Source organism: Crocodylus siamensis, chromosome 2, assembly GCF_052110815.1.
Source record: "Crocodylus siamensis isolate JL-2025a chromosome 2, ASM5211081v1, whole genome shotgun sequence".
Taxonomy (NCBI): domain Eukaryota; kingdom Metazoa; phylum Chordata; order Crocodylia; family Crocodylidae; genus Crocodylus; species Crocodylus siamensis.
In genome coordinates, this window is record NC_143396.1 from 231,647,050 (window position 1) to 231,659,648 (window position 12,599).

The window sequence follows — 12,599 nt, forward strand, 5'->3', positions numbered from 1 at the left end:
GCTTCAAAACTGATTCTGACCCTGACCTGGGGTTGGAGTCAGTCAGAGCCACAGCCTACCCTGTTGCCCCTTTCCTCCCCCACCCCATTCCGGCCCTCTCTCCCCACTGCCTGCCCACCTGGAGCCTCTGCTTACTCTCTGTCTTCAGCCTAGGGCACAGAGCACATGGTTGCTCCTGCTTGGTAGGAGTGGCAGCAGTCTGACCTGGGTTCTAGTACTGGGATGGAGCTGCTGCCACCACAGTGGCTGCTGCATGGCCTGATCAGGGCGAGAGCTACCTTGCCCTCTGTGTGTGAGGCTGGAGCCCTGCAAGTGGTGGAGGGCAGAGGCAGTGGGGGACAAGGCACTTAGGTGAAGGGGTGGGGTGGGCAGGTGCCAGGGTGGAGGTATGGTGGGGGGCAAGTGGCAGGGGAAGAAGGGAGGGCAAGTGGTGGGGTGCATTGACCTGGGGGACAGGGAGCAGGGGGGCAAGTGATGGAGGGACTGCAGGGGGAAAGGTGTGGGGAGCGGTGCAGGGGCAGGGGTCAGGCCACTTAGCCCCCAATTACTGTTTCCCCCGCCAGCTGCTCCATGCCACTGTTTTCCATTCTGCAGTGGTGGGGGGTACACATTTGGCACCCTTCAATAATTTGATTTTATACATGGAGAACTAAAACAATTTTCCATGTATAGAACCTAGTTACTGGGGAGTCATCTTCATGGTTTCATAGTTAGTAGGGTCGGAAGGGACATGAGCAGATCATCAAGTCTGACCCCCTGCCATGGCAGGAAAGTGTACTGGGGTCAAATGACCCCAGCAAGGTAATCACCTTGTCAAGCCTTGTCTTAAAGGCCCCCAGGTTACGAGTCAGCACCACTTCTCTTGGAACTTGGTTCCAGATCCTAGCCGCCCTGACAGGGAAGTAGTGCCTTGTGATATCTAGCGTGAATCTACCCTCTGCCAGCTTGTGACAATTATTCCTAGTCACTTCTGGTAGTGTACGGGGGAACAGGGACTCCCCCAATGCCTGCTGGTTCCCTCTGACTAGTTTGTAACAGGCCACTAGATCCCCCCTCAGCCTTCTCTTTTGGAGGCTGAACAGGTTCAGGTCCTGTAGCCTCTCCTCGTAGGGCCTGCCCTGCTGCCCCCTGATCATGCGAGTGGCCTCCTCTGGACCCTCTCCATGTTGTCCACATCCCCTCTGAAGTGCAGTGCCCAGAACTGGACCCAGTACTCCAGCTGTGGCCTGACCAGTGCCGCATAGAGGGGGAGGATCACCTCCCTGGACCTGCTTGAGATGCATCTGTGGATGCATGACAAGGTGCGGTTGGCCTTCCTGACTGCATCCCCACACTGCCTGCCCATATTAATCTTGGCATCAGTGATGACTCCAAGATCCTTTTCTGCCTCAGCACTGGCGAGAAGGGAGTTCCCCAACCTGGAGGTACGGTGCTGGTTCTTCCTCCCCCGGTGCATCACTTTGCACTTGTCTGTGTTGAATCCCATCCTATTCTCATCTGCCCACCCATGTAACCTGTCTAGGTCCGATTGTAGCCTATTCCTTCCTTCTCATGCGCCCACATCTTAGTGTCATTAGCAAATTTGAACAGGGTGCTTTTTATCCCCTCGTCCAAGTCACTGATGAAGATGTTGAGCAGTGTGGGCCTGAGCCCTGGGGGACCCCACTGCCCACATCCCTCCAGGTCGAAAATGACCCATCCACCAGCACTCTCTGGGTGCAGCCCTGCAGTCAGTTGGGAACCCATTTGACTGTGTGGGTGTCGACACCACAGTCCCCCAGTTTCTTAATGAAAATGGGGTGAGAGACAGTGTCAAAAGCCTTCCAAAAGTCCAGAAAGACTATGTCCACTGCTACCTCTGCATCTAAGGATTTGGTGACCTGGTCGTAGAAGGCCACCAGGTTGGTCTGACAGGACCTGCCTCTAATGAACCCATGTTGGTTGCCCCTAAGCATAATCTCCCCTGCTGGCCCCTCGTGGATATGTGCCAGAATAATTTTCTCAAAAAGCTTACCCAGGATCGAGGTAAGACTAACTGGCCTATATTTCCCTGCATCCTCCTTCCTCCCTTTTTTGAAGATGGGAACCACATTGGCCCTCTTCCAGCCCTCTGGCACCACACCAGAGCACCATGAGTGCTCGTAAAGCCATGCCAGGGGTCCTGCAATGACCTCTGCTAATTCCCTCAGCACTCTGGGGTGGTGATCGTCCGGACCAGCTGATTTTAAGTACATACAGTCCCTCCAGAAGTTCCCTGACTAGATCCTCCCTGACCCTTGGCCTGGGTGTGCCTCCCCTGGGGCCTAAGGGGAGCCCGGTTGGGGGGCTGATCCGGTCTCTGCTCAGGAAAATGGAGGCAAAGAAGTTGTTAAATAGGTTAGCTTTGTCATCTGATGTGAAGACCAAATTTCCTAGCATGTCTTGCAGGGGCCCCACGTTACCCGGAACCTTCTTTTTGCCCCCTCTGTATTTAAAAAAAGACTTCTTGTTGTCCTTGATCTGGGAAGCTAGTCCCAGTTCCATCTCCGCCTTGGCCTTCCTGACTGCCCCCCTGCATCCCCGAGCAACTGCAGTATAATCCTCCCTGGTGATACCCCTTCCCTTCCATTGGGTGTGCGCCTCCCTTTTGGCTAGGAGACGTTCCTGGATGCTTTTGGTGAGCTATGGGGGCTTGTGTGCCCTTGTGCTCCCTTTGATCCGTGTTGGGATTACCTCCCTTTGGGCTTGGAGGATTGTCTCCTTAAGGAGCGACCATTCTCCTTGGACACTTGACTGCTCTCCCTTCCGGGACCTCAGTGCTTCTCCGACTATTCTTTTTAGTTCATTGAAGTTTGCCCTCCTAAAATCTAAGGCTGTTGCCTTGCTGTAGGCCTTTGCCACCTTGCGCTGGATGGTGAATTCCAGCAGGCAATGATCACTGTCGCCCAGGTGGTCGAACACCCGTAGCCCCCTCACCAGGTCATCGCTGGTGGCCAGCACCAGGTCCAACAAGGCGTCTCCCCTGGTGGGGCTGTGCACCTCCTGGGTTAGATGGAGGTCCTGCATTTGGGCTAGGAACCTATGTGAGCGCTGAGACCTGGCTGACTGCTCTTCCCAGCAGATGTCTGGAAAGCTCAGGTCCCCCATGATGACCACGTCCTTCGACCTAACTACCTCCGTGAGCTGACTTACGAATTCCTGGTCTAGCTCTTCCCCTTGGTTGGGTGGTCTGTAGTAGACCCCCACTGTTAAGTCCCTTTCCCCTCGACTGCCTTGTATTCTAACCCAGAACACTTCCGTGTGCCCCTCCTCGGACTCTGTGCTACCTGCTGGGGATGTGTATTCCTCCTTAATGTAGAGCACCACACCCCCGCCTTTCCTTCCTGTCCTGTCCCTCCTGTACAGCCTATAGCCCTTGCCATTCACCGCCCAGTCATGCGTTAGGTCCCACCATGTTTCCGTGAGCCCCACTATGTCTGGGTTGGTGTCAGCTAGCAGGAGGGTAAGTTCCTCCTGCTTGTTTCCCCATACTACGAGCGTTTGTGTAGAGGCATTTGAGGCCTCCTGTGGATGTGTGCACTGGCCACCTAATCGCAGCATTGCCCTGGCCCCTGTTGCTTACCTGTGTATATGTTCTGCTCGTCTGTCTAAGCTGGGCTGTACTTGTGAGTGCTGCTTGGTTTAGTGGTCCAAGGCTTCCTCCTCCCTTGTCTTCCCCTTCCTCTGACAAACCTTGTTTAATGCCCAGTGGAGGAGATCCGCCAACCTGGAAGAGAACACATGCTTACCTTTAGGGGAAAGGTGGAGCCCATCGCACCCGAGCATGTCTCTTGTCGTGATGTGCAGGTCGTTGTCAAGGAAGCCAAAGCCCACCTCAGGACACCATTCCCGAAGCCACCAGTTGGTCTCTGCTATGCGCGTCTTATGCTGTCTTCCACTTCCGCTCACTGGTAGAAAAGAAGAGAATACCCACCTGTATCTTAAATTTAGTCATCTTTGATTTGGCCAAGTACAGTAACCAGCGTCATGGCTGTTTTCTAATAATGAGTTCTTTCATCTCTGCTACCTTCTATGGGGCAATCTCTGCACTTACAAGCATACAGGGAGTTGAATCTTGCCACGCTCCTAAAAGGAACATGACTGTCACAGTCCCCATTTTACAGAGGTGAGAGGCCTGCAAAAGCCTACATGGTGGGTCCATAGCAGAGATTGGAATAGAGCTGGGATCTCTTGACTGGCCTCTATTTAAGCCACAAAAGGTTCTGTCCTCCAGACACTTTCCTCCTTCTCCAAATCGTGAAGAGAGCATCCATTTTTATTCTCTGGGAGCTGAGTGAACCATAGTTAAGAGGGATAATCAGCTAGTCCAAACAGAATAAGAAGTCCCCTGAATTAGGACTCAGAATTTGAATTGAAGTTTTATTGTGGCTCATTCATTAGAAGATGAATAATTCTTATTATGATGCTCTGTTCTTTGTATTCATGTAATGCTCATAATGATGTGCTGGGAAAAGGGTAGAAAGCCAGATCTGAGGTTGCCTCATGGACAAGATAGCAGAATTTTCTCCATAATGTATAACCCCCTTTTTAGTAACAAAGGGGAAAAATGGCAGTTTACATTTGCATTTCGGGAAAATAAACAGTTTAGGTCACTGCTTTGCCTTGACATTTATCAATTCTGTCCATTTATCACCTCTGCACCCAGTTTTGCCAAACTTAGATGATCAGGAAGTTATAAAGCTGTGAGTATCTCAGTTTGCAAAGTTTTGGCAAGTGATTTGGCAAATAGCGAAAGAAATAAGGGTGTTTGGACCTGGGAAGAACAATAGGAGCTGGACTCAACAAGTAATGTGAGAGTTAATGTCACTGTTCTGCTGTCTCATTTTTCACAGATCCCAATTTAGTTGCTTTCTTAAAATCAAAACATGTAGCTGATGGAGGTGAGAAGAAAGAATTATTCACAGAACAGGAGGGACCGGAGGATCCTGGACGCCAAGAATCTGGGCCTGAGTCCCAGCATGGTGCAGAGGAAACTGTGAAAGCGTCTTCCATGGAGAGGTCAGGCATGGAGGAGACCACAGGGGTTGAAAAGGACACAGGAACGGGAATCACAGGTAGCAAAATGTGTCCTTGATGACCAAATTCTGTGGCAAAGCTTGCCTGGCATCTGAATCATGTTGGCATGGAGTTCTGTGGTAGTGTGTTAATTGCCCAAATTTGAGTTTGGCTGGAGGTTCTTAAGTGTGTCAAATTTTGGGTTGAAAAGAAACAGCTAAGCTGTATTAAAAGGGTGGTATTCTACATAAACTGCTGTTATAAAGGCCCCAGTGAAATGTCAGAAGTCGGTCTGAAATTTGTGAGAAGAAAAGCATTTTATTCCATGAGCTTCTTCGCCCTTCTGTGATGTGAATGAGGTAAGAGAAGCATGCTTTTCCCAGTTTGCTTTATTTTGCATTACAAAGGCTGGTTCTTGAAGATCAAATGAGGAGGTGAAGCTCCTGGGGCAGGGATGCAGTTTCTTGGTTTCATAGTTTCATAGTAGCTAGAGTCGGAAGGGACCTAGGTAGATCATCTAGTCCGACCCCCTGCCTTAGCAGGAAAGAGCACCGGGGTCAGATGACCCCGGCAAGGTGCTCATCTAACTTCCTTTTAAAAATCCCCAGGCTAGGAGCCTGCACCACTTCCCTTGGAAGCTGGTTCCAGGCCCTAGCCACCCTGACTGTGAAGTAGCGCCTCCTAATATCTAATCTAAACTTACCCTCCGCCAGTTTGTGACCGTTATTCCTGGTCACTCCTGGCAGCGCACGGGGGAACAGGGACTCCCCCAATACCTGCTGATCCCCCCTGACCAGTTTGTAGCAGGCCACAAGGTCCCCCCTTAGCCTTCTCTTGTGGAGGCTAAACAGGTTCAGGTCCCGTAGCCTATCCTCATAAGGCCTGCCCTGCTGACCCCGATCATACGAGTGGCCCTCCTCTGGACTCTTTCCATATTGTCCACGTCCCTCTTGAAGTGTGGCGCCCAGAACTGGACGCAGTACTCCAGCTGCGGCCTGACCAGTGCCGCATAGAGGGGGAGGATCACCTCCCTGGACCTGCTCGAGATGCATCTGTGGATGCATGACAGGGTACGATTGGCCTTCTTGACTGCCTCCCCACACTGCCGGCCCATGTTCATCGTGGAGTCAATGACGACTCCAAGATCCTTTTCCGTCTCCGTGCTGGCAAGAGGGGAGTTCCCCAACCTGTATAAATGATTATCTTGGCAATATGAGATTCTGTAACACATCGGAGTCACAGGGGTGGCCACCCCTAGGGCACTCCACTGTCTGGCCTACCACACCTTGATGGATAATAAATTAAGAGGGAGGCTGCCCCCAGACCTTTGCTAAGCCTCCATCCCACTGGTCTTATTACAGGGGCTCAGCCAGGGGCCTCTCAGGTGCCCCATGGGACACCAGTGAGGCTTCCACCTCCCCTGTAGCCTCTTCCACAGATTCCCACTGAGATGTTTACCCCTCTAGGTCAGCAGATATTTTGGAATTAGGTTATTTTGGCCCGCTCCTGTGGGCTTCTCTTTAAGCGGTGCTTTAAGGGGCATCCCATAATGCTATCTTAACTTTTATTCCTGATTCTCCACCATCCAGTGTATCTATGTCTTTCTTCTGTCCATACCCCACAAAAGATCCTTTACCTTTTCTCTTCTGTGTGGTGATAAGGGCATTTGTAAAGTCTCGGTTTTCCTTCCTTTCACAGAAAGGAAGGGGTGCAAGTCTCCTTGTCTTCCTTTTCCCTGTAGAAAGGAGACATGGAACTGGAGGTTGGAGTAAATCTCTGTCTTCTCTACTCCTAATCATTTCTCACCATTGTGTGTAAAAGGCAGTGAGTGGCCACCAAGGTCAGCAGGAAGTTGATGGTGCCTGGAGCTGCCAGACTGCCAGCACAGAATAGGTACCCTGAACTTAGTCTTAGCCCAGGACAGCCTTAACCTCAGCAGAGGTGGTGTGCAGGCCCATTGTGCTGTTACGGGATTTGTGAGCCCACCAGTCGCCTTTGGTTCTAATGCCTATTCCTATTTCTCTTGAGTTGGTGGGTCTCCCCTGAGGTTATAGTGGACAGGCAAAGGATTAGCACATTGTCTCATTATGTCCAGCCATACTGCAAGAAGACATGAATGAGCATGGAGACTGAAATACCTGCTTGCCATAGGTTAATGTTACAATACTGTGGGGAAGCTTGTGCAGCTACTGCATGTTATCCCTGTCATCTTGATAAAGAGGCATTTCCAGGACCCTTATATTAGTGTTGCATTCACTTAGACAATAGCAGCTCTTTTCCCTTGGGCTTCTATTCCCAGCCCCCTCCTCCTCTCCTTTTTCCCCTCTTTTACCTTTCTCTGTCACATTGCCAGTGTTTTCTCCCTTCCCTCAGCTCTAGTTGTTTGTCTCTCCCTTGCTAGCCTACTTTTCCCATTTTATGTTCTCCCCTTGCTGTCTCCATCTCTTGAACTTCTCTTCTGATGTGTTCTTTGTGCTCCCGTGCATCGTGCAGGCTGCCTAATGAGATCTTTGAATCGCTCCTGGATTTCAGCAGTGTGTTTTGGTGAGATAACAACAGCATTTGCCATTTCCTTGAAGAGAGAGGTGTGTGCGCGTGTGGGGAGGAAGGTTGGGGGAAGGAAAACTGATTAGTTTCTGCTGAAGGAAAACCCTCACCCTGCAGTTCTTCAGCTTGTTTTTCTGTAACAGTTTTATTTCGCTCCGGTTCTTGACTTCCATCAGCCGTAATCAAAAGGGCTATTTTTAGCTCTTCAATTTCAGAATAATTGAGTGCATAGGAGCATCCTGTTATGTAGCCCAGGTTTTTTTCTCACCTTCGTGCCAAGCACTAGCAGAAATTGGGTGTTCAGTATTGGGATCTTTAAAGGTTAGCCAAGATTGTAATGAAGCTCTTGGGATTAGTATGATATTCAGGAGTTCACATCTTGGGAGAGGTGTAGGAGGGGGAGATCCTGTGTTCTTCTTAGAAGACCAAATTGGAATAGAAAGTGGAGTTTCTGTAGAAGACTTGATACAGCAAAGAGAGGAAGAACAGGAGAGCAATTATAAAAATCAGTGAGGCATTCCCAGCTGCCTGGGGTTATGCATGCAGCATGTCATGCTTAGCAGGGGATGTAAAGTATTCATTTTGCATTAGCACTTAGTATTAGGAAGTTGCTACTGCTGATGCCATAAAGTAAATTCATTGCGAATAAAGCAGTGGGAGCGCTAATTCTGAATTCCACGGGGGAGAGGACAGTTGGGTTCCATTCTAAAGTAGGGCAAAAACCTCCTCCTCCATTAAGTAAAAGGCTTCAGTTTCTAACCAAGTTGATGCTGAGCTGTTTGCCCAGCCCTTTGTAATCCCATCAGACAAAAATATACCTCTTGGCTCTGTAAAGGGGAGCTGGGAGGGGATGAGGGGAGAGAAAGAGAGAGTTTTATAACCCTTAATGTATTGTAAGGCTGGAAAAGTTATGTACATATGCTGCATTCAAACTGCCAGCTTGTGTTTTCTGTAAAGGGATTTCTCAGTAATTGAACAATCTGCTGATGACTTGGAATATATATTCGTCTTTTCCTGTTGACAAGATTGTAATGTTAGAGTCTGTCAGTAGCATTTGTAATTCTATTCATAGTGCGATTAAATCAACCCTATCAACTTAGTGATTAATTGAGAGGGAGAAAACAAATTGTTGAATTAGAAATGTCAATAGATTTCAGTTTTCTGCTGATTTTACTTCCTCTTGTTTCACACCCCACCCACAAACAATCCCCTCTTACATTTCAGATGCTTTTTTTCTTCAATTAGAATTCATGCTGAGCCTTTGGCTGGAGTTGTGTGGAACAGTTTTCTGGCTGGGGTAAATAGCTCTGTGCTTGGTTCGTTGCCTGAGTCCGTTCTACATTGATCATGAGTGTGTGGCTGCATCCTAGAAAAAATGGAAGCTCTTTTTGAAGGTTAATAAACCAGAAAAGGAACCTGTTAGGTTTCAGGTCAAATCTGCAGGAAATGGGATTTCCGTGTGACCTATTGTTCCTTGAGCTCCAGGGCATCGGGTTTAGCAGCAACCTTGTAAACAACATCTTCAAGTCCCAATCTTGTTTTGTTCTCATAGGAACCGTGTTCCTTCTCTTTTGGTAAGCCCTCAGTCTTCTGGTCAAAGTGCTTGCTCCAGCTGAGTAGCCATAATATATGAGCGCGTATGGCTTCTCTGATAGAATCTAGGTGTGGCAAAGACTTGTTATCTCATCTGTTCCCAGCCAGCATGTGATAGCTTTCTCTCATACGTTTGTCTGCAGTTAATTCAGGATCCAGTTACATTCGGACATAGACATAGCTTTAAATGGTTTTTCTACATATCTGAAGGTAGCAGGTAGCACATGAATGCTGCAGTGCTGGGGCGGATGGAGCGTCCCACAAGAGTGCGGGAGGGTCCCCAGCACGCTTGGCAGCAGACCCAGAAGTGGACCAGAAGCACTTCCAGTTCACTACTGGGTCTGCTGGGGAGCACGCAGGACCCCTCCCACCCCTGTGTCTTGGTGACTGGTGCCTCCTGGGTCTGGGGGGAACATGCTGAGTTGGGGGGCCCTCCATGCACCCCCCGGTGGACCCAGAAGTGGACCGGAAGTACTTCTGGTCCACTTCTGGGTTTGCCACTGAGCACGTGGACCCCCCTGCGCTCCTGTGAGCTGCTCCATCTGCCTCAGCATTGCAGTGTTCATGAGCCATGCCTGGTGCCTCGAGGTATGTAGAAAAAACCTTTAAGGCTGTCTATGGCCGAATCACTGATTTTTTGAATCAGCAGAGAATCTTCAGATTTGGATTTGACTGAATTGAACCAAAGACAGTGATCTGAATCAACAAATCCAATCACTATCCCTGATTCAGGCTGAATCCAAATCAAATATGGCCCGTTTTGCACACCCGTACTTTCAAGCAATCTACTGAGTTGCTGATGAGCCAAACCATGTGTATTTCTAACCCTTTTAATCTTTCCTCAAAAGTAGATCATTTCAGCCTTTAATGCAGTGTCCAGAACTGCACAGTGTTTCAGTTGTTGTAGTTGTATCAAGTAGGGAGCCATTACTTCTCTGCCCTGTGACATGGTGCCTTTATACATGCAGTCCAAAACCATGCTGACCTTCTTATTTACTACATTTCATGGCAGGCCAATAACTTGCTCTCCAATCTCATCTCTTCGCCCCTTTAGCATCACTGCTTTCTAGCTTTTACCTGCTTATTTCAGATTTCCCCCCTAGTTGATGTTGGCTTGCATTTTTTTAAAGCTTCATTTGACTTTCTGTTTCTAGTCAACTCTGTCTTTTCTGTCCTGCCTGATGTTCAGCTCCTCCCAAATTAGCATAATCTGTGAATACTATTACAATGCTGTTTATTTCCTTTCTTATATCTTGTAAAAGATTAAATCTTTTGACAAACAAGTTTTTTTGGGTAAATCTGATCTCTCTCCTGGATAGATGTTTCTTTTTTATAAAAGAGATAGGCAGACAAGGTTTTTGGGTAAATCCAGTGTCCTTACACCTACATGGCTACAATCTACACCCCTGTAAATCTTTTGATGTTTATGCACCGACAAAGAGTCAATTTGTAGATGGTTGCTTCTTACTGTATATGAAACCTGTGTTTTAAATACTCTCAGAACCAAGTATGTTGCAACAGTGTTTGCCTTTATGCCAAGGAAGGGTAATGCTTCTGTTTTTTTCCTACCGTTCAAAAGATGACCTTCCTGTGAAGCCCAAGAAGGAATGGGTCCACATGGATAATGTGGAGTTTGAGAAGTTGGAGTGGATGAAGGATCTGCCCCATCCTCGTCAGAGGAGAACTAAAAAGGTTCAGAAAATAGAAAGTGTTATTTTTCTTATTTTGGTTGTTTGTGGGATGTGTGGTTCGTGTTTGTGAAGTCTCCAAAGACTAATATTGCTGAGAAGTGAGTCTTCTGTTCTTCAAGCAAAGTGATGCCAACAGTGGCATTTCTCCAGATCTTTCATGGGGGAGACTAACTTGTTTCATGTAACATGAGAATCTGGTTACTGTATTCATCCTGTTTTAGCTCTTCCACAGTACTGTGTACAGATAAACGGGGATTAATCTGGAGTTGAGGTAGGACTTCAGTTTTTAATGATTTTGAGATGTCTGGGAAATAAGTTTATGGGAACTGGAATATTTGGGAAAAAACTGTGAAAGTTAAGGAAGAAGGCTAAGTAGGATCAAGAGAAGTAACTTTGAACTTTGTGGGTACTAACAGGTGAGGGGGCCCCCTCGCCGAAGCGCTTTACTGAAAGAGGCAGCGTGTTAGTTTGACCCAGTTTCACAGCATCTGTATAGATTGGGCCCTTCACCAGGGCTTTTTAGCACTTCTTTATGTAATAGCTGATTCAATCAGCTATTAGATGGAAGTGCCAACAAGCTCTGTTGAAGGAGCTGATCTATACAGATTGTTGGACAATCCAGGTCTAACTAATGCAGTGCCTCTTCTGGGCATGTGCTGTGCTCGATGCAGGGGTGTACCGATCTTAAGGTGCTGTTTTGTTTTGTGTGTGGGATTTTTTTCCCACATTTGTAAGCAACCTGTGAGTTTAGGTTTTGGGAAGTTTGTGAGCCAAGAGCATGTAACTATTTTGAGGAAGAAGGATTTAGGAGGTGGATGGGAGTGGAAGGCAGTAAAAGTAATCTCTCTCTCTCTCCCTCTCTCTCTCCTCTCTCAGGGAATGCTAGCCAGGTTTAGTTTGAAGGGAGACTTGATTCCTCCAGATATAGACTTACCTACTCATTTGGGCCTACATCATCATGGAGAAGAAGCAGAAGTAAGTACAGACCAGAATAAAGAGTAAATGTCAAGACAAGAATATTACTTGAATTTCCATGTTTAATTCTTAAGATTCTTTTTATGTCAAGGCTTTCTAGTGTGGACACCTAAGAGTTCATAGGCAAATGACTCTCTGTTCAGTAAGGACTCCAGAGGAGAAGTCATAACAGATTGGCTCAACTTGTTGTTTTTTGAAGATGCAAAAGTTTTTTTCTTAAACTTCATTAATGCTTTCACCTTTTGACAGTATAGATAGTTGCAAAAGAAAATGAACATCTTCACCTGCACACTGTTTTACCTATAAAGATATAGACTGTCTGTAACTGGTTACATGAGGTAGAATCTCTTCAGTAATTTGCATAAAGCATTACTCACAACTTTGCAGTGCAGTTAGTTCCACATGCTACATAACATTTTTGGAATGAGCTGTGCTTTAAATAGCTTATTTTATCTGTTGTTGGTTTTGCTGTGTTTGTTCGTTTTTCTTTTTCCCTCATTTAGAGGGCTGGCTACTCCCTCCAAGAGCTCTTCCATTTGTCCCGCAGTCAGGTCATTCAGCAGAGGACGTTGGCACTGCAGGTACTGGGCTGTATTGTTCAAAAGGTGAGCAAATAGTGTGTGGAAATTTCCCTCTTATTTATACTCCTGGTAGTATCAAGGCACAGAGTCCTGGGTATGATGTACTTATTCTCCTTTGTGTGGGCAGCACAAAGCATATAGATGTTAGCCAGGCATCTTCAGCAGAGGATTCCCCTTA

The 12,599-nt window shown here is 47.6% G+C and overlaps 1 protein-coding gene across 5 annotated transcripts in view; it reads left to right on the plus strand.

Annotated features, from left to right (window-relative positions):
* RPAP1 (RNA polymerase II associated protein 1) overlaps positions 1-12,599 on the plus strand; it is a 59,360-nt gene that overhangs the window by 18,595 nt on the left and 28,166 nt on the right. For all 5 annotated transcript variants that reach the window (XM_090033389.1, XM_090033388.1, XM_090033392.1 and 2 more), the window contains 4 exons: positions 4,872-5,093; positions 10,754-10,866; positions 11,742-11,840; positions 12,344-12,445. In XM_090033389.1, coding sequence (XP_089889515.1) covers positions 4,872-5,093; positions 10,754-10,866; positions 11,742-11,840; positions 12,344-12,445 — 536 coding nt within the window. The remainder of the gene's footprint in view (positions 1-4,871; positions 5,094-10,753; positions 10,867-11,741; positions 11,841-12,343; positions 12,446-12,599) is intronic.